Here is a 24200-nt window from a genome sequence, read left to right as displayed (position 1 = left end):
CCCACTCGATCGGAGCCCCTGGCCGATCGGCTGCCACTTTCCTCTTTTGGAAACCTATAAATAGGGCTGTCCTTGTCTTCATTTCCACTTTTGGAAAGTTCTGACCGGCCAGCTCCTATTCTTCATCTATTCTCAGATTTCTCTCAATCGCGGTAAGTTTTCACTCTAACACTTGTACGTCTTTTATCATTACTTGATTCTACACCATTCTATCTTTCAAAACTTGGATTCTAACCGTGAAATCACCAAGATCTAAGTGTTCTTGGGTGATGTCATCATGGTGTTCTTGAAGAACATCAAACTTTGGCCTCATCCAACCATGAATAGCTTAGATCTAACCGATTTCCACATAAACAAGTTAAGATCTATCAAAGATCTAAACATCCACAAGTTGTGAAGGATTGAAAGAAGGAATCCCAACTTTCCTTCAACTCTTTTACACCCAATGCCTGTAAATCGGTAGAAACGGAGCCTGAGCCGACCCGCCGATCATTCCAATGGTTGGATGGTTCAAGATTCGGGTTCTATCTACGAGGTTCACGACGATGGGTTAAACTCTAAGCCGACGTTCCGAACCGCTCAACGGACGGATTTGGGTGATTCCTGTCTGAGCCGGAGAGACAAGTAAGAACGAAGGTATCATAGTTCAACTCGTTATCAAACTACCTCGATATAATGATAAGTAACCAAACAGCCAAGTGTTAGACGAAAGGCCGACCAGGTCAGACTTGCTGGCCGGACGGCTAGGCTGATCGAACAGCCCAGCCGATCGGACACACCAGCCGATCGACCGGGCCAGCCGGTCGGCTAGCACATGGTCCCACACTTTAAAATTTCAGGAAGCATAGTATTGAGGAAGAGATGTTCAATCGAACTGCGTTTGGTAAACATTACTCTTCGGATCATGAGATACTACTCTTCAACACTTAATCGTTTTCACAACTCGTTCGTAGTAGGGAATGCCAGCCGATCGAACAGACTGTTCGATCGAGTGACATTCAGTTGAGGACTAGTTCTGAAGTTCCTAGCCGATCGAGTGAGCTAGCCGATCGAGTGAGCTAGCCGATCGAACGAACCATTCAATCGATCGACTTGAAAGGTAGGATCACTTCAGTGTTCTCAAATGCTGCAACGAAAACTTCAAAAGTTCAAATCCTCAAACACAAACACACCAGAGGAAGAAACAATCCACTCGAATGGCCCAGCCGATCGAGCCTACCGGCCGATCGAACAGGACTGTCCAACCAAACATACCAGCCGACCGAACAGCCCGTTCGATCGAACCTGCCGTTCGATCGACCAGCCCATTCGATCCATCCCCACTTGTTTACTTTTCCGCGTTACTTATTGTTGTGCTATCAAACTATTCAGGCTAATCTTACTCTCAGCGCTCCCTTCAATCCATAATCAATCACTGTGAGTATACTCGATCCCTTTTTGCTTTCAGCACTTTTGGGTGTTACATACGTTACCTATCAAATCACAATCAAACACAAACTATTTGAACGCTAACCATTTGCGTGTGCTACTTGACTAAATGAATGCTGTTTATTATGTTTACACGTGGAGTGCTATCTACCTGCCTTAGCAACATATTACTATAGTTTGGACTCAGCACCCGTTCATACGGGGGTTGTTAAGGACAATTACTTGCATGGATTACGGTGGTAATCATGTATTGCGAACCGTCTCGGACGGTCAACCCGCAGTCGTTGGTACCGATGGTCCCATGTCGATAATTAACATGCATCGTTTTTCCTCTGTGTACGTGCCTGGTTATGCGTAAACTATTCGAACTCTATATGCTATTATCAAACTTGTGTGCTCACCTTTACATTTTATGTATTGACTTTATTTTAACGTATGTGACAGGTGCTTAAGTTGCTAGGATGCTTAGGCGCGTGGTGATGAAATCGAGGCTAGGGAGTCTAGTAATAATAAACAATTGTCTGTAATAATAATTGAATCTGAGTTGTCGAAACGGAATTATTTGCCTAGTTGCTTTCTATGATAACTTATTTATTTATTTGGGATACGGTATGGGACGTATCATTTAACTAAATTTGTAATAATAGTTGTTGTGGAAACTTCTGGACAATCTGTTTCGCTCAGTGCCGCGCCCCGATGATTCCGCCATCGGTTGGGGTGTGACATTAACCATTGAACTTGTTTATGTTTACGAAATCTAGGATTGGTAATTAATTAGGTTACTATTCAGTTGCATCAATCCTTCGGTTTCGATCGTGGATCATTGCAATCAAATATATTATCTGTTAATTATTTATCAAAACAAGTAGTTAGCAAATCATGTCTATGTGATTTTCAATTGGTAGTAATTAGGTTACCCGTGTTTCTACACAACCTGAAAACCCGGAGATTGGTCCTTTTTCTCACAATTGTTTACAACCACTTTAATTACATTTGTTTTTCTAATAACTCTCTTAATCAACAAAAAGCAATGAGTTTAGACATAGATGATAATTAAAACAACGAGCTTTCATACTTTCCACTGATTCTCCGTAGATTCGACACCCTAGTTGCCCTTTACTAGCAAAAGGTGAATATGACATTTTCATTTATATTTTTGACCGACCATATGGCATCGATCACATCCATTGACTTTATTTCAGTAACGCCTATCCAAAGGGACTTACGACTACTAAACTTGGGAGCTCCATCTCAGTAAAAACTTCTGAAGGCTTCAGTTATACCTGATTTTTTATGGAATCTTTTAGGGGATATGATACAGGTGCTTGCAGATGTAAACTAATACTTTAATTTTATAGCAATTCATCAAAACGAGGAGTTAAAAGATTTAAAAACAAATTCGATATTAAAAACATATGAAGAAATTTTAGTATCCCACAAAGAACCAAAATAAAGAGTCACATGTCCTAAACGACATGGATTATAAGGGCCACCGGGGCGCATGCGGTAAGGGTGTTCGGCAAGCGGTTTGCCGATAGGCAACACCGCCGCCACCATATTTGTCGAGCCGAAATTCAATGAATTCGGCGATTGTTTGCCGAGACGAAATGGATTGATGGCCTTTAATTTTTGACCGTTTAATGTTGTTTCAACGGTAATATTACCGTTTGAATTAAAAAAAATTAACCTATATAAACCACATACATTTTAAAACATGATCTCGTTGAGTATTTCGGAAGAATGGATTTACCACACCTATTGGTGGATTCCGACAAAGAGTAGTTAATTTAATTAATTATTGTAATGTTTTTTCATTCTATTTTTAATTTAGTGTAATTTTTTTTTAATTTAGTGTAATGTTTTTCTTATTTTTAATTTAATGTAAGTTAAAAAAAAGTTGGTTTGCCTAAACTCAATTAGGCATGCATCCCTTGTGATTTTTGGGTAATAGGCAAAAAGTTTAGGCAAATTACATGGCACAATTCAATTGGGTGGGGAAAACTTCGCCTAAAGGGGTTAGGCATACACCCCCTCACCCTAATAGACCAAATGAATAGAAGAGACAATTATGTACCCGTGACACCTTTAATAGGCGAGAAGTTTAGCAACCAGATGTTGGATGATTTAGTCCTCAAATTCACTACTATTCACACCAACTGGCAAAGAAAATGGAAAGTCAAAATCGAAGTCGGTGCTTTATTATCAAACAACATTCATATTACAGAGGTGGCATAGATGTAGTTCAAAATCACAAGCATCAGCCCTATATAAAATCATTTCTAGGTGTATCAAATAATAAATGATTATGCTCAAACAATCATTTTTAAATTAGTAATCTCACCAAACTTATCGAAAAACAACTCGTTGGGTCTCTTGTCCATGTCTATCTATCGCTGTTGTGTGAAATGGTGGAATTTTCAGTTATATTCCTTACATGGTTTACCTCCTTCGTCTCTTCCTGATCCGTAAGGTTCCCCATCCATCTCCAGCAAAAATTAACCCCATGCGCCCCTCTTAACTCTGCCACTGACCTGTTGTAACAACCCGACTTTCCGAGGAAAGTCAAAGTACAAGTCAAAGTCAAAGTCAACGTTCAGATCTGTCATTTCTTACTTATTGCTTGTACTCTCGAACCTCGATAATCGATACTTTGGTTAACGCTATTTTATACTACGATTTGTTAATATGTGAAGTAACAATGCGATAAACGCAATTAAACGCTAATCTACTTAACGCTATTACATTGCTATCGCATCGCAACTCGAATCACAATTATTGGAATTGTTCTATGTGTGTGTGTTAGTATGTGTTTTACTTGTGCATGTTTATATTTGTTTGAGGTGTTATTCGTAACGCAATCGCAACTCTATCGCAACGCCACCTAATCGCAAACGCTAAATGCAAGTCTACTTACTTTTATGTTGTTATGTGTTAGTTATATTATTTGTGTAACTATTGTTTAAAACTATCGCATTGCTTACTCGCAACTCGCTTAAACGCAACGCAACGCTCAACGCGCGAAACGAAGGTCGGAAAACTAACTTGCACGCGCCGTCCGACCGAACGACCATTCGATCGAATGGACATCCGTCGTCCGACCCTAACCGATGGCGGAAACATCGGGGTGAGGCACTGAGTGAAACAGATTGTCCAGGAGAATCCATAACAACTATAATTACCAAATATTTAATGTAATGTCCCATACCATAACATATAAAGTAAAACAGTTATTACAGACATAGTTCTCAAAGACAATAATATTGTTCCGACAACTCAAGTTTACTTAGTTTGTTTCTAGACCACCTAAGCTTGATTCCATGACATCCAGCAAATAAAAGCATCCTAAACACCTGTCACATACGTTAAAATAGGTCAATACACATAGTGTGAAGGTGAGCATACAAGTTTAATAACATAGGTAGTAGCGAAAAGCGGTTTACGCATAACCAGCATGTAACACGTAGAAATGTGAAGCTAGTAGGCTATCGACAATGAAATATGCACAGACATGACTGCGAGTTGTAGAATGCGCAACATATATCACCACTGTGGCACGTGAAGAAATACCCTTAACAACCCCTGTCCACGACAGGTGCTGAGTCCAAACTATAGTACTATCGTTGCTAAGGTGTCAGGCAACAATCACTGTGTAAACATAACATACAAGCATTCATTGAATAACACGTATAATATGCAGAGCGGTTAGCGTATAAAAAGTGTTTGCGTTGTGTGTCGATGTGATTTGATATAGGTAACATATGTAACACCCAAAAGTGCGTTAAGCAAAAAGAGATCGAGTATACTCACAGTTCATGTTAAATAAATAACACAAGCATGGATTGAAGGGAACGCTAGAGAGTTAGCCTGATTACAGAACGACAGTATAAGCGTTGAACAGTACGTGAAACAGCATGTCGGTGAGATAAGTGATTGGATGGTGGTTCGATTGGATGGCCATCCGGACAAATGACCATTCGGTCGGATGGTAATTCGACTGAGGATGGTGTGTTTGTGAAATGTTGAACTTTTGAATTTTTCGTTGTAGTATAAATAAAGTTATTCGATCGGATGGTCATCCGGACGTATGGCCGTTCGATCGGATGGCAATTCGTTTAAGTGGTAAGCTACAAAGAGTTAAGTCTCTTGTCTGGATAGTCATTCGATCGGATGGTCGTCCGATCGGATGACTATTCATTTGGAAACTGATGTTCCTTGAAGTGTTGGAAAATAGCTTAAGTGTTGAACTTGAAGAAAAGGGCTGTCACATGACCGGATTGTCGTTCGATCGAATGGTGGTCCGATCGGACGGCAATTCGATCAAGCAACTTGTTTGTTTGAAATTTTGGAAAAGCATTCAAGTTGAAAAGTTTACGGTTTGACGGAGACGGTATGACAACGTGTTAAACAACAGAAACCATATCAAGTCCATGTCATCCGATCGGACGGGAATCACCCCGTTCGATTAGAACCAACTGTTCTTGACGAAGTTTCATGTTCAACCCGTAAATCGGTCGTCTCTTTGTTAGAAATCCACTCCCAGCCCGGTTCTTCACTAGAGAATGGGTGAAGAGCCCAAACGAGTCCAGATTCTAACGGTTTTTGAATGAAAAGCGAAAAGTGTGGAAGAAAAGTGGAAATCAGTTGGAAAATGTTCAGATTTAGGTGAAATCAGTGTTAAATCACATGGCAATCCCTTAGACCCGAACGGTTCTTGATGAGATGGGGTCACACTTCAAAGTTCATAAGAACTCCATGATGACGTCACCTTAGAACATCCTAAATCGAGTGATTCCATGGTGAAAATGTAAGATTTGATGAAGAAGATGATGAGTAAGTGTGTGTAGATGATAGAAGTACAAGATTTGGAGTGAAAACTTACAAGAATCACGAGGAATCGAGAGAAAATAGCCTGAGAGTGCACTGGGTCGGAGGGAGTTGTCACATCAATGAACAGTGATGTGACAGGAGGGGTATTTATAGTGTAAGAGTGAGAAATGCGGTGCAAGTTAATGGGTCGGACGACCTTTCGATCGGAGGGCTTCTGCGAGTTGGTTTTCCGACTTTCGTTTCGTGCGTTGAGCGTTGCGTTTAATAGAGTTGATTGATAGAGGACTGTCGGAACTTTCAGGGCTTGAAGTGCCTGACGATTTCTTTGAAGAGAAGAATCTACCTTTGAACACCATTGTATTGTAACATGCTATTTTAGGGTTTGGCAGTTTATTTGGTGTTGTTCTTCATTGTATCATGACTATTTGAGCAGTGGTGGAGGTGGAGATAGATGGTGGCAGTGGTGGAGGTGGTGATGGATGGTGGTTGTTATGCAGGAGAGATATAGAGAAATGAGGTAGAAGAAGAAGTGTGGTTGTGGTTGGACCTACAAAATATTATTGTTTTAATAAAACCTTTAAATAAAATAAAAATGACCATTTTTCCCCTGATGAAAAAGATAAAATACCACGATTTAATTTGAGTAATATGACATGATTTCATTTTTGGATCAAAATGCCAATAAAAGTGAAGGGTGGAGATACAATAGGAAGTTTATTTGGCTAGGAAGGATAGGAAGTGATCTTAACCATCCATTAAGTTAATCAAGGGCTAAGATTAAATCAGGGAAATTGAAAGGAAGAAAAGAGGCGCGTGAGTTTGTTCAAGGGCATTCTAGTCAATCCAAGCCAATAGTTTCTCTCTCCTCCAATTCCCCCCCATTTTTTAAACGTTAATAACTCTTTCATACGACATTATTTTTTTTTATAAAAATTGCACCAAAAAAACGAGCGTTTTTTAATCTTTAAAACGAGTATACTATTGCTATATTTAAAAAAAAAATTTTAAAACCCAGTTGCGTAAAACGCAATAGAAAACCACCAGTTACGTAAAACGCAATAAAAAAACCTAAAAAATGACATTTTTCTAAAACGCAATGCACCAAAAACACAAAGAAATGACTTATTTGTAAAACGCAATGACCAGAAAACACACAGAAATGTCTTTTTTGTAAAACGCAATGGCCAGAAAACACATAAAAATGTGTTTTACCTAAAACGCAATGCACCAAAACACAAAGAAATGACTTATTTGTAAAACGCAATGGCCAGAAAACACACAGAAATGTCTTATTTGTAAAACGCAATGGCCAGAAAACACATAAAAATGTGTTTTACCTAAAATGCAATGCACCAAAAACACAAAGAAATGACTTATTTGTAAAACGCAATGGCCAGAATACACACAGAAATGTCTTATTTGTAAAACGCAATGGCCAGAAAACACATAAAAAAGTGTTTTACCTAAAACGCAATGCACAAAAAACACAAAGAAATGTCTTATATGTAAAACGCAATGGCCAGAAAACACTTAAAAATGACTCATTCTAAAACGCAATGGACTGAAAACACCTAAAAAATGTGTTTTACCTAAATGAGCCATTTATGGAAAATTAATTTTTCTGATGCGTTTTTAGTACAGCAACCCCAGCCAGGGCCTCTGCCCCTTGGACCCCGCCAGGGGCTGCCGCCCCCGGACCCCCGCAAAGATCCTAAAACGCAATGACTAAATCAAAAACCCAGATCATGAAAATGAAATTAAAGAATTTCTTACATGGATCGAAGCCGATTTCTTCATCAATTGACAAAATTTGAATGATAGAAACACTTATCAATGCTCGAATCGAACGAATCGAGTGATTATCTCCAAAATCACCGAAAAAACGAGATTTTTTTATGAAATTAAACTGGGTTTTCTTCAAAAAAAGCTGAAGAACACGTTAATTGGGTTCTGAATCATTGATTAGTGATGAAAATCGCACTATAATGTAGTGATTATTGAGATAGAAAGTGAAGAAATAGTTGAAGATGGTGGGTTTTGAAAATGGTGGGTTTTTGAATTTACTGGGTTTTGAAAAAGGAAGAAGAAGGAGTTGGATTGACTAAAATACCCTTTCTCTTTATTTTAAAATTTGTCACATGTTATAATCCTATGGCTTCCTATCCTTCCTAGCGAAAATTAACTTCCTATTTGATCTTTAGGGACCCAGATGCAAAAGATTTCAAATTTGGACTAAAGTGACAAAAGTGAACAAACCCCAAAGACCAAAATATCGGTTTACTCTTTATTTGTTTGTGAGAAAGCGAAAACAAAAGTCCCTTAAGCTTTGGCAATGCTAACTAACTACATAAATGAATTTGTGATATAAGAGAGTAGGAGAGTGAGAGATGCGTGTAAATGTAACTTGCATCACATGTGACAAGAATTTGAAACGCATATCTATAAGATGATATAAATAGTGGAAGATTCAGAAATTTTTTTCTTAGGGTGCGGAAAAAATTTAAAGATTTTAGGCCCCTAGCTATATAAAAAAATTGGTTCATAGCGGGCTGGAACGGGTCGGGGGTCATGTAAAACCAGTAAACATAATCAAATCAAGTTTTGCGGGCCGGATGAGATTAGGTCGGGTTGGGTCAATTTCAATTATCAAACAATCAAACCCTATTTTCTAACTTCCTATCACATTAACAAACAAAGTTTCAAGTAAAACAGTAAACAATATAAAAAACTTTCATAAGTAAGTAAATTAACAACAAAAAACCAAGTTCAAATGCTACCTACTTCTATTTCTCCTAATCATTAAATAAAACAACAAAAAAACTTATCTAAGATATAACTTGGTCTTTAACTAGAAGAATCCGACAAAAAAAGTGGTCCAACTTTTTTCCTCTTGAGAAATCGCGCCATAACTTCTCTACGCATGGTTCTTATCACATATAAATTTGCTCCGTAAATTCATAAAACATCACTAAACACTTAAACACAATAAACAATCATGTTCAACGAATACCATAGTCCATAATTTTCAATTTTAATTTTCAAACATTCAAGCACTAGATTTAAATGTTGATTATTAATCATTTAAACAAACAAAGCTTAAAATAAAACAACAAAATCATTAAATACAAGTCTAGAACAACTAGAAAAAAACATCAAAAAACATAAAAAGATCAAACCCTTATAAATCTATATTTTCTTTTAATCACCACATAAAACAACAAAAAAACAATCAATAAAAAAAGGATAAATCTTTGGGTTGGGTTGGGTTTCGGATTGGGTAGTTGGGCTAATAAAATTAGATTGTAGATTAGTTTAAGTAAAGTGAATAAGTGGTTAAAGAATAATTACACAAATTGTGTTATATACTTATATAATCATAATAATCAGTGTTTATTTTTTTATAAATTCATAATATTTCTTTCTAAGGAGGGCGGTTGAAAATTTTCAAGGGGTTCGGTTGAAAAAATCTAAGGGGTGCGGTTGGGATTTTCGACGAAAATTAGCACTAAAAACCTTGTTTCAAGAGGTGCGGCCACGCACCCACCATCGTGAGTAGGTCCGCCCCTGGATATAAATTCGGTTGTCTTCATCATCGCCAATTTTCTCTTCTTTACGATTATTCCCCATTAATCGCTAATCCATGTACCAACAATTGATACTAACTAATCTATAACTATGATTTAAGAATCTATTTGTATGTATTACAAAACAAAATGTTTATTTACAATGATATTAGGTTTAATTACACAAATTGTTACTTGCCTAAAATGATATCGACATGTGTTTTACTTCAATCGAAACCATAAAAAAACACCGGTACCGATGTTGGTCAACTGGTATCGGTTTGATTCGGTACTGGTACTTCGTATAACGTTTTTGATAAATAATATATCACCATAAAATACTGAAACCAACCCGTATCGAAAATTCGAAACAAAAAACCATAAAAAAGAATACCGGTACAGATACGTATGTTGTTCAGCCGATATATGTTCGGTATGGTACTTGTATAGTTTAAGATAAAAAAAATACTATATGTTGAATACAACTCCGTTTTAAATAAAATTTATATCGGAATGTTGAAAAAACACTAAATAATTGCGTATTTAGATTTTTAGAGAAAAGAGAAAAGTCTACGAACACAAATTATTGGACCACATGAAGAATCTCTATAGGAAAGTCACTATTCATAGGTTTGGCACTTGTTCGGCTGGAGTTGGTTATGTTTGTCGCGCACTGGTACATTATCGGCACTCGGTATAGCTTACATAAAAAAACTATATTTTAAATACACCTCTGTTTTCAACATTGGTCGGATAGAATTAGAACGAAATTCGTAACAAAAAATCATAAAAACAAATGTTACTACTACTATTATCACTATCGAAGTTGTTCAGACATTATCGATTTGGTTATCACAATAAATAATACAAAAGCCACTTATATTTGACTTATTGCATTTTGAACAAAAATTTATTGAGACTTAAATAAAAAATATGCATCTTGTGACGAGATATTTGAAAGAGTAAACTGCTATTTTGGTCCCTGAGGTTTGGTCACTATTGCTACTTTAGTTCAAAACTCAAACCCTGTGGTTTTAGTTTTATTGCCATTTTGGTCCAAAAATGAAATCAAATCATATTTGTCTTATAAAATCCTGCAATTTTGCCCTTTTCCTCAGGGGCAAATCAGGTCATATTTGTCTTATAAAATCTGGTATTTATTTATAAAAAAGAAATGACCATTTTGCCCCTGAGGAAAAGGACAAAATAACAGGATTTTATAATACAAATATGAACTGATTTCATTTTTGGACCAAAATGGCAATAAAACTGAAACCACAGGGACCCAGATGCAAAAGGTTTGAGTTTTGGACTAGAATGATAAAAGTGACCAAATCACATGGACCAAAATGACAGTTTACTCTATTCGAAATTTTATAAAATACCACAGCTCTTTATCACTTAAATAAATGTATGTTTGTGCTTAAACCATAGAAAAATCCAACTAAATGATAAATGTCATGTCATTGAAAATTTGTTATTAAAAGGGAAAAAAATCTTATTGGGACGCTTGGATAGATATATAAAAAACACCAGGTGACACAGCCAAAGTAGTGGATGTACATGTGATGTGGAAGATGCGTGTTCCATTTAGATTTGTTCTGAGCACCATTTTTAAATTAAACGCAACTTGGTACCACCAAAACAAGTGACTAGTCGTGGCATGTATATCCTTCCTTGGATTTTGATTTTCATTTAAAGAAAAAAACAAAAGACTTGCGACTATTGAGCGTGGCTTGTCAACTTCAAAAAACCCTACCAATAATCATGATATCATTCCGGCTGTCTTCGCCAATCTTCTCTTCTTTACGATCATCCTACACGAATAATCGCTCATCCATGTCTCTCCCATCAACAATCAGTGTTTCTCAAAATTCACCATCCTCGGTAATTTGTGTAAGTTTTCTCCATTGCGTATATATAATAATTAGACCTTATTAATTTGTAATACTATTATCACCATTATAGGATGGTGATTCCTTCTTTAGGAGTGTGCTTTCAAGTATGGAACAAGTATACTTGAACCGAAACCCAACCGCTAAAGCAATCTTGGAACTCGCCCGATCCACCGATGCTAATCAAATATGCTACGATCATCTTGCGTATCGCACATTCGGTGTATGTTTCATTTCACTCCACTCCACTCACATGAATTAGTTTCACATATGTATGTATTCATGTTGATTGATTTATATAGGTAAATGGTCATGGGATCGAGTCTATGTCAAAGCTGTTCCTAGATTTTGGTTATACCCAACGGGAAGAGTTGAGATTTCCAAAAAAGAAGCTAAAAGCATTCTGGTTTTCTCCTCCTCCTACTCCTAGTGTCAGTAGTGGCAGTGGCATCCATGGACCCTTGCCTAGAGTCTTCATCTCAGAACTCCTCGTAGATCAAATGACCAAAGAAGCCCAGGTTTGTGTTGGACTCCCGATCTTCAACTTTTAAACAGGGGCCAAAGAAACACGGGGGCGTGACTCCCCTGCCCCTAACTAATCACTCCAGTAGTAGCAGGCTAATGATTTTTATTGTGACTTACTCATTGCACGTGTTCATAGGATATAATAAAAAAATACACGGGGCTATCAGCTGCTGGACATGAACACAGTGCCCTTTCGAGTGCTCTAGGTTGTTTGACATGGCCGAAACCATCACATGTGGAATTCCAACAATTAGCCAGGTTGGGTGCATACATATATATATATATATATATATTTGTCATGTTCACAAATTCGATCCTCCTAAAACAATCGTTTGGTGATTTGATTTCCATCTAGAGAAAGCGAGTATGCTGCATGGACTCTGGTAAACGGGTACACACTGAATCATGTAACCATATCCGTTCATAGGCTCGTATCCCCCTTGAACAACATCGACAACTTTAATCAGTTCATTCAGGACAAGGGCTTCAAGTTGAACTCTGAAGGGGGTGTTCTCAAGGGTTAGTTTTTTTTTTTCTCTTGTTAGATAGCAAAAATGTCCTGAGTAAAATTATAAAATAGTTTGGATGTGGCTCTGACAGTGAGCCCAGACGGTCTACTGCTTCAGAGTTCAACAGTTGCAGATTCTATACCATTTGAGTTTTCTGATGGCTTCAGAGAACCAGTCCCTTGTTCGTACATTGAGTTTGCTCAACGCCTTGTATTACCACAATACAAAGACTTGCCCCAGGATAAGGTCGGTTGCTCTTTCTTTCTTTACTTGTGTTATGCTATTGATTTTTAAACCTGTGCTACGTAGGTTGAGGAGGTTCATAGAAGAGACGGTTTTGAGGTGGGCAATGCTGACAAGATATTTGAGAGCACCTCAAAAGATCAGTTAACCAGGAGAGCTTGATTTGGTGTGAATCAAAGTTATGTTAAGTTGTCTGTTACTAGAATAAACCAGAATCATATGTGAAGTTGTTTGGAACTAAAAGCTATGTTAACTTTGAAGTGACTAGTTAGTTACTAATTGCCCCATCTCTTTTGAACGGTTACGTAATGGTAATGTTGGAATTTAAACCGCATCAATAGTTCAAAATCAACCATGTCATTTTAGTAGAATATTAAGTGATTAGGCAATTACCTAATGGTAATGTTGGAACTTAAAACCGCCATTCCATACCAGTTCCTTATCAAACTAACATTTCGCTTTGTTGGATTTTAGACATGTTTTAGGCTTCTTTAGGGCTAGTTTAAGTTGTTTTAGGTTGTTCCCAGACTTGTTTAGGGTTCTTATAATTGTTTCAAACTTGTTGAAATGATTTTTGACCAGAATTTCATTGGAATTTGGCCTAAAAATGCGTCCGAGGGCCCGAAAGTGGGGCTTTTGAGGTGAAGCGAGATGGCTGGGCTGAGCCTAAAATATGAGCCTAAGTGCGCGCCTGAGGGAGCCTTGACAACAGAGGTTTATATAAACAAACATGTGAGAGACAATGAATCCATCGATGAATTGAATTGGGTTTTACCCTTCTTCTCCTCTCAAGTGTTCTTGTTCTATTTATTGATCTTGTGCTTGATGTAATAGAAATGTACATGTGTATATTGCTGAAAGTTCTCGAACAGCGGAATGCTCGATTGACCCTTGTTGATTAGAAGATAGATTTATAAAACCTAAATTAATATGAGCAAGAGCAATACACAGAACATAATATCTGCTAATCTTGGTGAACTAGTATTCTCACAAATAAAATATGCATTTGTGATTCCATCAATTGTAATCAAAACTCTTTTTAATTAACCTTTTACTACTTAAAACAAAAACAAACATATTACGTTGTCTTTAGCATGCATATTTTTATGTTTTGCGGGGAAAAAAAGGTTTCCAAGCAATGTGGATGAGCATTGTTATCATCTACTCAACAAATTAAACAAGGATTTTCTTAGTTCCCTCCATCCGCCTTCACCTTGTAATCCTAACCCAAAACTCTACATAACACTATCACTCGCCAACCGTGACTCTCTTCCCAGAATCTTAGCTTTTCGTGCTATGGGCAACGGCATTAGCAATGTCAAACCTTCCACAGGTTGGTTGGTTAATACATCTTTTACCATCACTATACATACGCCAATAAATGCACATGCACTATATATCTTTTTGTTTGAACAGAGAGATCAGAGGGAGGAGAACACAGCAATAGCTCTCATCCCCACAAGCTGGACCAGTTTCGCTACAAAGTCTTGAAAGCGGCAACCGGGAAGTTCTGCAGCAAGAATTTAGCCGGGCAGGGAGGGTGCAGTGACGTCTATAAAGGGTGGCTGGGTTATCGAACCGCAACACCAGGATGTGGATTACCAGTTGCCGTTAAACGGATCAAGAAACAAGGATACCAAGGATTAGATGAATGGAATGTAATCCATAAATTCGATGCATTTTTTATTTGTATTTTCTGACAAAATATGATTAGTTGATTACACCCCCACACATCTATCTGTTCTTGTAGAATGAGCTGAGGATTCTGAGTAGTTTTCATCATCCGAATGTGGTTAAACTGTTGGGATACTGTGCTGAAGGTGTACACAGGATGCTAGTGTTTGAGTTTATGTGTAATGGAAGTTTGGAAGAAAATCTTTCCAGAGGTAACCAAGTTCCCAAAACTAGTTGTTTTCCGGTCGCCAGGTGTTCAAAATGCATTTTCGAAATTCGATTCTCAAGAATTCGTTTGGATTATCAAGAATTCAAATCCAGTAAATCGAATACGAATTTATAGTTTTAAATTCGATTCGAAATTCGAATTAGAACTGTACATATTTATTCGTTATTTTTATATATAATACGCATATAATTTTTATTAGGCTATAGTATAAATTTAATCTCTAAATTTATTTTAAGTATTAAAATAGCCCATTACAAAGCCCATAACTTAAACGGATTTATTACATATTTTAACTGAATTTGAATCAAACGAATTTATCCGAATTCGATTCGAATTGGCTGGTTCTTAATCGAATTCGAATTCAAGCAAAAAAATAAACCATTCGAAAAGTTCGATTCGAGCAATTCGAAAATTCAATATTCAATTCAATGAACACCCCTAGCTAGCCAGAATTCAAGATTTGATTGATGTTTTGCAGAATGCTGTAGAGAAGTAGAGTGGAGTAAAAGAATGGAGATAGCTAAAGGGTTAGCAAGAGGTTTGGAGTATCTCCACAACATGGACCCACCCGTCATCCATCGGGACATCAAGTCCGCCAATATTCTTCTTGATCACGTCAGTTCAGCTCAATCGACAGAGTATATTCTCACAATGTAAAATTCTTATATTGATGTTTCATTTCTGTTCCCTTGTACATACAGGACTTCACTCCAAAGATTGCAGATTTTGGACTATCTAGATTCGGACCCCAGGGTGACAAAACACATCTGTCAACCAGGGTTCTTGGGACTGAAGGTTACTTTGCCCCCGAGTACATTGGAACAGGTTTTAAAAAGTTATTTTTAAATATGACCATACCCGTAAATTCTAACTACTATATTGTTTTTCAACAACACATACAGGTCATCTGACACTAAAAACTGATGTATATAGTTTAGGAGTAGTACTGTTGGAGATTCTGTCAGGTTTAAAAGCAGTTAAGAGGTATCCGAACGGAAGGCGAATAGAACTCTCACAATGGGCTACACCATATCTAAATGACAAGAACCAGCTACACCGTGTAATTGACAAAAGGATTATAAAGAATGTGGACATGGAAGAAGCTTACGACTTTGCGACCATCATTTCACAATGCCTTACTCAAGATCCAAGAAGACGTCCAACAATCACCCAAGTGCTGCATAGTCTTCAACACATTGAATCGAAACATCAACACTTTGCATAACAAAAACACACCTACCTGTTATATTGTATACATATGATAGACTGAATAAATGAGACAACAGAGATGTGTCCTTCTAACATATAGAGGAAACTCTTATCCTACTTACACTTGGGCGCTTTTGCTAAGTAAATGTTCAAGCGTATAAATCCACATGACACCCCATCAATCTAAATTTTAAGGAAACTATGTCTATTTTGGAAATGGTTTAAAAAAACTAAAACTATTTAAATTCAGGAACTCAAGAAAAGATATTTGTACATTTGTTAATGATGCACATGCACTTCACATTTTTTATTGGATTTTCTACACGACAACCATTTGAACTCCCAACATAAGTAAATGCAAAATGTTGCAAATCCTGGTTTCTGGTAGCCGAGCCACTTAACGGGTTGCAATGGTAATAAGAATATTAGAGAATACATTAAATTACTCAAACGAAATGTACACAGAAAGCATCATCATATTTTAAAGAAAACATCAAGTAACTTGTTAAACATACAAGAGAAAAATGTTGATCAAAGATGAAAATGTACACACCTGTTTTGATCAAAGTATAAGATTGAAAATGAAAATCAAAAGCCTTTGGCAGCAGCAGTGTCTTCCAATTCATTATCAGCAGATGCCATGGATGAACAATAGTTTGCAATTTCTCTAAACCTAGGAACACTTCTCAAATCAACCTTGGTTCCATCTTTTAAAGTAATGATTACATCACCCCATTCACCAATAAACCTAGGTACAACTTGAACATCTTTGATAACTTTATACGAGAAATCACTTCTGTCCTGACCCGTTAACCCAGATATGACGGTGACCCGCAGGTTCGTGAATCTGTACCGCAAGAAAAACCCTCTGAGAACTGCGGCCAGAGTGAGTGGCAGCCAAACAAGAGTGAAACCCAACAGGAGATTTGCTACGAGGTCTCCGTAGTGTGCTCCGCCGTCGAAGAATATGGTTTCTTGGGAGGGTTTGGTGGCGGAGATGGGGTTGTTGGTGGGGGAAGAAACGTGGAGTTTGGTGAGGGTGGCTAGTCTGATGGTTTTGAGGGATGTGGGTTTTGTGAAGGAGGAAAGAGTTGAATGAACAAGGGTTTGATGTGCCGATAGAAGGCGGGTGGTGGTGGTGGTGGTGGTGGCCGTTGCCATGATTGGTTTGCTTTATTTTATCCGTTGAAGATTGGAAGGTGGAGCGTTTTGAAGAGGTGTTGAGGGGCGGCGTGTCAACTTCTAGGCCAATTAAATCCCAGGAACACGAAAATGAAATTTACAAGGAGAAAAAAAGTAAAATATTTGACTATTCCTTTGAAAAAAAAACTCTTTCTTTTATTTGAGCTAAATACCATATTTAGTCCCTGAAGTTTTTTTTTTTAAACTTTATTCACAACACTAAAACCTCACAAAAAAGGGGTGTTGGGTCTCTATGCTGGTTACTCTGCCACGTTGTTGAGGAATTTGCCTGCTGGGGTCTTGAGCTACTCCTCTTTTGAGTACTTGAAAGCCGCGGTTTTGATTAAGTCGGAGCAGCCGAATTTGGAGCCCTTTCAGAGTGTTTGTTGTGGGGCGTTGGCTGGTGCCATTTCTGCCTCCTTGACGACCCCATTGGATGTGGTCAAAACCCGGTTGATGACTCAGATTCATTCGGATAAGATTGCGTTTGGTGTTTCTGAGACGGTTAAGCAGATATTGAAGGAAGAAGGGTTGGTGGGATTTACCCGGGGAATGGGGCCTAGAGTGCTTCATAGTGCTTGTTTTTCAGCTATAGGATATTTTGCATTCGAGACAGCTAGGCTTACTATTTTGCATGAGTATCTTAGGAGAAAGGAGCTTCAGGTTGCGTCTGGAGTTGTGTAAGTTCCTCTCTCTATGTCACATTGCACCAGCTGTTTGTTAAGCATCTAGTTTCTTTGTTATCATTGTAACAAGTTCATACATTTTCATTTTACGGTTCCTGAATATTATATTGCTATTATGCTATAACCCATGTCACAACTTACATATTAGCTAGCTTTGTCCATATGGTTTTATATATCAACACGATGTAGCTTCACTTGATCCTGATTTGTTTGAAGATGTAATTAACTTCAAGATTAATTGTCAATCTACGCCATATGGCCTATCTGATCTGTTCTGGTAGAAAACTTTTTATATTCAATTGGATAAATGGTTTACAGTTAAAGATTTTGTTTGACCTTGAAATGGGGCTCATTTTACAATTTGTATGCTTCAAACAGATCCGTTTGTTTATATATGGGTTGCATGTTTATCTTCTTGACTTAGTATAGACATCTTTAGAGCTTGTGCTTCATGTTAAAAAGCAACACCTTGAATGAAGTAATGAACCCCCACAACAATCATTCCAAATCAGTTTTTCTTTGTAATCCCGAACGTCATACAACATGACAGAATAAAAAGAGATATCTACTTCTTGAACTGCTATCCGGTAAAGAAGCAGTCAACTCTTAAGCGTTACGTAGGCGAAGTTGCATAAAGAGAACAGGGACATCTTGTAGATTAAAGTTTTAGTCACATGTTTTATTGATTGATGTTAAAGTAGGGGGTTGGCTAGGTCATGGGTATTGTGTCAAGTAGTGGGTTAGTGGTTTTTAGTTGTGAGTTTTGCTTTCTTAACGTATGCAAGAGTCTGTATATAAATGAATGTTTGAGCATGAATAAAAGTGGGTGTTTGTGATTTTGGTTCTTGTGTAACTAGTTTAATAACTGTCCCCGGTGGACATGTACCTGGAATTTGACGATTTACACCCACAAACTATCTTACAAGAGTCATTTAGGTGACCCGGGCTCGTACGTGATACTATCAAGGGAACACTCCACCACGCGTTATACTCCACCGCCACTAAAACATATAACGCGTTATATGTTAACGAAAATCCATTTTCGTTATATTTTCAACGCGTGATGGGTTGGTTTTGTGAGTGGAATTGTTGGTTGGGGGAAAATTGTTGGGTGTGGTGATGAGTGATGACCACCCCCACTAAAAAAGGTTGTGAGTGATGGAAAAATGGTCGATGACATGGCGGAACTTGATTGGTGCTTGTGAATGATAAATTCTATCACTAGTGAACCACCCCCTCCCCTTATGCAACTGGATGATAACGGACATGTACCTGGAACTTTCATCCATAAAGCACCAGTGAACTTGTACTTAAGACTATCCTTAGTTCTGAGTTCTGACAGCAAGCTAAATTACATCTGGGAACTTACTTTCATCCACGGAAGTCACAAAATATAAGATGTTATCCACTTCAACAGCCTTACCACCGCTTTGTTTCTTCCACAATAAACCGTATAAATGAACTTTAAGTTGACTTCCAAAAAGTAGTAGCACTTCAGATTTATCTTATCATTAAATTGAACCTGAAATTCTTTTTTTTTTAAGGAAAACTTCATTAAAATACACCCAAGCCCGTGCCGGGAACCAAACAAAAAACAATTACATAATTACAAATTTACACCAATCCGTCCACAAAATAGGATTGCATTTATATCTATTTTTAAACCATAAATATCCCAGAGATTTAACCTTGCTGAAAACACTATCCACCTTAACTTCGGAATATGAGAACTTTGCCTTGTTCCGAGCCAACCAAAGACGCCAGCGGGCAACAGTGATGATACCGTGCAGGGCAGCCCTCTCCCCACCTTTAAGATTACCCATTTTATGGATTTCCAACAAATCTTTGATAGAGAACGCGTAGATCGGCGGAATTCCACACCATAAACTAATTTTCTGCCACAAAACCACAGCCATGACGCAAGAGGTGAGGAGGTGACCCGCTGACTCGTTCTCAGAATTGCATAAGAGACACAACCCGTCGCCGAGTTCTATGCCCCTCCTATTCAAAGCGTCCGCAGTGGGAATGCGAGACATTTCAGCTCTCCAAACAAACACATTACACTTAATGGGGACCCATTTACACCAATCCAACACAAAAATATTGTCGAAGACAACCGTACCTTCAAGCACTTTCTTTACCGAGCCGATGGAAAAAGAACCCGAGCGATCGCCCACCCATTTCCAGCTATCATTTCTGTTATTAAGCGAGACTGCAGCAAGATCAGAGGATAAAGCAGGCAATTCTCTCGATTCCTCCTCCAAGATCGGATCATGCTTCCACAGCCACTCTCCAAGTAAACGATCACGGAGCGAGCAACATTTGACCACTTCAAGCGAAAACAGATTCGGGTATATCTCTTTAAGGGGAGCATCCTTCAACCAAGGGTCCAACCAAAATAAAATACCATCACCTCTTCCGACTGACCCTTTAAAGAAGCTGCGAAGCCGAGACCTACCCGGAAGCGGCTTGTTGATAACATTGGCTATGTTAAGCCAAACCCTGCTTTGCGACTCTTTTTCCGGCAAGAACGACCTACCCGACCCGCTAGCATGGATAGCATCGACCACCTTAACCCATAGATTATCCTTTTCACATTTATAGCGCCAACCCCACTTGCATAACAAAGCAATGTTATTGTAACTAAGCTTACAGATACCCAGCCCCCCACTATTTTTAGGCGAAGCGACTTTGTCCCAGGCTACCCAATGAGTCTTCTTGGTTTCGCAGGATCCTCCCCAAAGAAACTTCTTTATCATGCTTTCCAGATCCTTGATAACTTTCATAGGCGCCTTATATAACGAAAAGTAATAGTTCGGTAGACTTTGGAGGACTGACCTAATGAGCGTGATTCTCCCTCCGATAGACAAGAGAGAGGACTTCCAAAGCGCCAACCTAGATTCAAAGATGTCATACACCGACTTCCAATTGTTAATTCAATTCATATTAGCCCCCACCTTCAACCCAAGATACTTGAAAGGGAGGGTATCCGGTTTACAACCAACCAAACTAGCTAAATCCTCCACTTCCGCGTTATCCACTCCTATACCAAACAAGTTAGACTTCCCAAGGTTTATTTTCAAACCTGAGCACGCATGGAAACACCTTAAAATTCTGACAATATTCAACGCGTTATTCACATCCCAATCTCCGACAAACAATGCATCATCCGCAAAGAATAAGTGGGAAAGATAAGGACCATCATTAGGGAGACTAATCCCAGAAAAAACTTCCACCTCCCTAGCCTTATCCAACAAACAAGATAAATCTTCCATAACCGCTACGAACAAGAACGGAGACATGGGGTCCCCTTGCTTCATCCCTTTACCGCATTTGAACTCGAAAGTTGGGGACCCGTTAACCAAGACCGACGCCCGAGCTGAAGACAAAACGCCCCATAACCAACTACACCACTTAGTCCCGAACCCCATATGGCGGAAGATGTTAACGACGAAGCCCCAATTGATATTGTCGTAGGCTTTTTCAAAATCGATCTTGAAAAGAATGGCCTTACTTTTCCTTCTTTTGAGCCACGAGCAAACCTCGTTGATGATGAGCGGACCGTCAAGAATAAACCTACCCCCCAAGAAAGCCTATTGGGAAGTAGAGATAACCGACCCAAGCACCTTTTTAAGCCTATTAGCAAGAATCTTTGTCACAACCTTATTAACTACCCCGACGAGACTAATGGGTCTATAGTCGGATAGCCCCGAAGGATCTCTTTTCTTTGGATCAAGGGCAATGAATGAGGATCCACAGCCCAGATTAATCTGCCCCGAGTCAAAAAACTCCTCCATAAGATCAACAAAGTCCGCCTCAAAGAGCCTCCAGAACAGCTTAAAGAACCGAAAGTTGAACCCATCGGGATCAGGGGCCCGATCATCTCCACAATCAAAGACCGCAACTGTAGTATCTTCCGGATTGAACCGAGATTCCACCCACGAAGCGTCCTCGTCCGATATCCTCCTCAAATTCGGGCAAGATAACGAGGGCCGATGAACACAATCCTCCTTGAACTTGGATATAAAAAAACTGTACACCTCCTTCTTAACCAGAGACGGTTTAGAGACCCATTCACCCCCAACATTCAGCCCATGAATGATATTACTAGCCTTCCTGCAGTTGATCATGGCGTTGAAAAATTTAGAATTTTCGTCCCTCTCTTTCGCCCACCTAACATGCGACCTTTGCTTAAGATCCATCACTTTAGCAAGCTCGGCCTCAGTAATAATCCTTTTCTTTTCTGCTAGAACCCATTCTTCTTTTTCAGTCAGATCTCTAGTATCAAGAAGCGATTCCAGCTCCTCCACTTCTTGACAAGCTAAAGAGATCAACTCCCCTTCCTTCTTTTTCATGGCGGCTCTCCAATCCTTAATTTTACTACGAATGAAACCCAACTTACTTATCAACCGAACATCTGGCCGAGAATCCAAATCAGAGAAACTACTACACGCTTCCTCGACCACCTCTTTAAACCCTTCTCTCCCCAACCACTAATTAAAAACACGGAAAGGACGCGCACCATAATTAACCGACTTAGTAGTCAATAAAATAGGGCAATGATCGGACCACCCTTTTGGTAAAGCCTGAACAAGAGCTTCAGGCCACTCGTTGAAAAACTCTAAGGTGACAAGGAATCTGTCAAGTTTACTCACTTTGTTCCCGTTTTCAGATTGCCACGTGAATTTCCTACCACCCATATCGTACTCAACAAGCCCAACATCGAAAATAAAAGAATTAAAATTGCTAGCACAAGTAGGTTTAAAGGAGCAATTTCTCTTTTCCTCACGAAACCTAACCGCATTAAAGTCTCCTCCAATAACCCAATAGCCATCGTAACTACTAATCAAATTAAGCAATCAATCCCATACCTCTTTTTTCGATGGAACTCCTTGTGGGGCGTAAATGTTTAAAAAGTTTACGGTCGAGTTACTCCCTGTTAACTTTCCCCTAATGTGGATAAAGTTCTTATTTAAGTTGGACCCTTCCAGAGAAAACAAGCTTTCATCCCAAATACTGATTAATCCACCCGATTGGCCCGAGGAGTTTACAACCTCCAAACCGAAATTCCCCTTGCCCCAGAATTTTTGCATATTAGAGCGCGAGACATTACCTTGCTTAGATTCCTGAATAGCAATGAAGTTTATGCCGAATTCCCGCCTAATTAACTTAAGCCACCCAGCCTTGAGAGAGGCCCCAATCCCTCTGAGATTGACAGAAAGCACATTCATTTTGACACCCTATTAATACCTGTTAAGTTAATATCTTGCCTGACTAAATCGGTGTGATTTTGAAGCTCGACTCCAATCTTTGATCCAATACTCACTGTGTGCTCGACCTCCTTTTCCACAGTGACACTGTGAATGCTCCCTGATCCAAATTGAACCACCTCGATCCCTTCCACATGGTATGGAGTCTCCACCCTACCAGAGATTGTAGCTTCCGAGTCTGCCCTAACATTAAGATCTAGTCCCCCATCAACTTCATTCTCGATCGAGTTATACTCTCATTCCCAACTGGAGCCCTTGATGTAAACCCAACGAACCCAAACCCCGGAGCAGGTTCTTCCTCAGAAGGTCTTGTCCTTTTCTTGGGCCTGGACTCCACAGGGGAGACTTCTTTGGAGGAGCTAGTGTGGGCCTTTCTAAAAATTGAGCCCAACCCAGCTCTACGGTGGGCTTTTTTAGACTTATCCCTAGAACCAAATTTAAAACAAAAAGTATCGGACCCACCCCCTTTACACGAATTCCCCTCCTGAATGCCCTCCATCTTTCTAGAAAACCCTTCACCTGCCTTATCATAATTCACGTCCACATTTTCTCTCTCCTCCTGCATTAGAGAACCAATAGCATGGGGAATGACATAATCATGCACTGGCAATTCAAAGCTACTCGCTGGTTCATCTTCCAACGGCGACTGATCATTTACCTCAACACCGTGAGAAGGCATCTCAACCCCCGGGGAGGACATCAACGGCGATGACCCAGCTGACCCCGAGAAGACAGCGAAACCCAGACAATCCGGCTGTAACACCTTGGAAATTCCTGTCCAATAAAATAAAGACACGTGTCATGGAGGACACACGTGTCAGGAACCCGGAACAAATAAAGAGATATATGGTAGGATTTTAAAGAGGGCGTCATGTTATTAAAAATACCTCTGAACGACCCAAGGGCGACATGTTATTAAAGCACCTCTGAGCGACTCGAATTATAAATCCCAAGATCCTT

The 24200-nt window shown here is 38.9% G+C and overlaps 4 protein-coding genes across 5 annotated transcripts; 3 read left to right on the top strand and 1 right to left on the bottom strand.

Annotated features, from left to right (window-relative positions):
- The first annotated feature begins 11376 nt into the window (after nt 1–11376).
- On the top strand, nt 11377–13324 carry LOC110871727. 2 transcript variants are annotated; one of them, XM_022120450.2, is made up of 7 exons: nt 11377–11705; nt 11787–11936; nt 12016–12231; nt 12375–12496; nt 12594–12757; nt 12839–12993; nt 13057–13324. In XM_022120450.2, exons 1-7 carry the CDS (start codon nt 11586–11588, stop codon nt 13150–13152), a joined length of 1023 nt encoding a protein of 340 aa, XP_021976142.1. In that variant the 5' UTR covers nt 11377–11585; the 3' UTR covers nt 13153–13324. The 2 variants fall into 2 exon arrangements, with proteins under 2 accessions (XP_021976142.1, XP_021976141.1); XM_022120449.2 differs by having other exon boundaries at nt 11379–11714.
- Nucleotides 13325–13462: 138 nt separating this feature from the next.
- On the top strand, nt 13463–16219 carry LOC110873926 (probable serine/threonine-protein kinase PBL8). The gene is made up of 5 exons (XM_035976292.1): nt 13463–14648; nt 14741–14876; nt 15372–15508; nt 15595–15718; nt 15796–16219. The coding sequence occupies exons 2-5, from the start codon at nt 14822–14824 to the stop codon at nt 16116–16118; spliced, it is 639 nt and encodes a 212-aa protein (XP_035832185.1). The 5' UTR covers nt 13463–14648; nt 14741–14821; the 3' UTR covers nt 16119–16219.
- Nucleotides 15730–17357, bottom strand: LOC110871728. The gene is made up of 2 exons (XM_022120451.2): nt 16656–17357; nt 15730–16079 (listed from the first exon to the last, which is right to left on the bottom strand). The coding sequence occupies exon 1, from the start codon at nt 17261–17263 to the stop codon at nt 16691–16693; it is 573 nt and encodes a 190-aa protein (XP_021976143.1). The 5' UTR covers nt 17264–17357; the 3' UTR covers nt 15730–16079; nt 16656–16690.
- Nucleotides 17358–17497: 140 nt separating this feature from the next.
- Nucleotides 17498–18149, top strand: LOC110873927 (protein MITOFERRINLIKE 1, chloroplastic-like; the record flags this gene model as incomplete). Its single annotated transcript, XM_022122960.2, has 1 exon — nt 17498–18149. A coding segment is annotated over one exon (471 nt), but the record flags the coding sequence as incomplete, so codon positions are not given.
- Nucleotides 18150–24200: the final 6051 nt, after the last annotated feature.

Source organism: Helianthus annuus, chromosome 8, assembly GCF_002127325.2.
Source record: "Helianthus annuus cultivar XRQ/B chromosome 8, HanXRQr2.0-SUNRISE, whole genome shotgun sequence".
In the NCBI taxonomy this organism is placed as follows: domain Eukaryota; kingdom Viridiplantae; phylum Streptophyta; class Magnoliopsida; order Asterales; family Asteraceae; genus Helianthus; species Helianthus annuus.
The sequence above is the reverse complement of the archived record's forward strand: the minus strand, read 5'-3'. Positions and strand labels throughout refer to the sequence as shown.

What these genes read in the sequence shown, in the direction of transcription:
- LOC110871727 (XM_022120449.2), top strand. Translation starts at nt 11,586, where the DNA reads ATGATATCATTCCGGCTGTCTTCGCCAATCTTCTCTTCTTTACGATCA. An exon ending in TGAAGGGGGTGTTCTCAAGG is followed by an intron (nt 12,758 to 12,838) that starts GTTAGTTTTTTT and finishes TGGCTCTGACAG; the next exon opens with TGAGCCCAGACGGTCTACTG. An exon ending in AAGACTTGCCCCAGGATAAG is followed by an intron (nt 12,994 to 13,056) that starts GTCGGTTGCTCT and finishes TGTGCTACGTAG; the next exon opens with GTTGAGGAGGTTCATAGAAG.
- LOC110873926 (XM_035976292.1), top strand. Translation starts at nt 14,822, where the DNA reads ATGCTAGTGTTTGAGTTTATGTGTAATGGAAGTTTGGAAGAAAATCTT. An exon ending in GGAAGAAAATCTTTCCAGAG is followed by an intron (nt 14,877 to 15,371) that starts GTAACCAAGTTC and finishes GATGTTTTGCAG; the next exon opens with AATGCTGTAGAGAAGTAGAG. An exon ending in CCAATATTCTTCTTGATCAC is followed by an intron (nt 15,509 to 15,594) that starts GTCAGTTCAGCT and finishes TTGTACATACAG; the next exon opens with GACTTCACTCCAAAGATTGC.
- LOC110871728 (XM_022120451.2), bottom strand. Translation starts at nt 17,263, where the DNA reads ATGGCAACGGCCACCACCACCACCACCACCACCCGCCTTCTATCGGCA.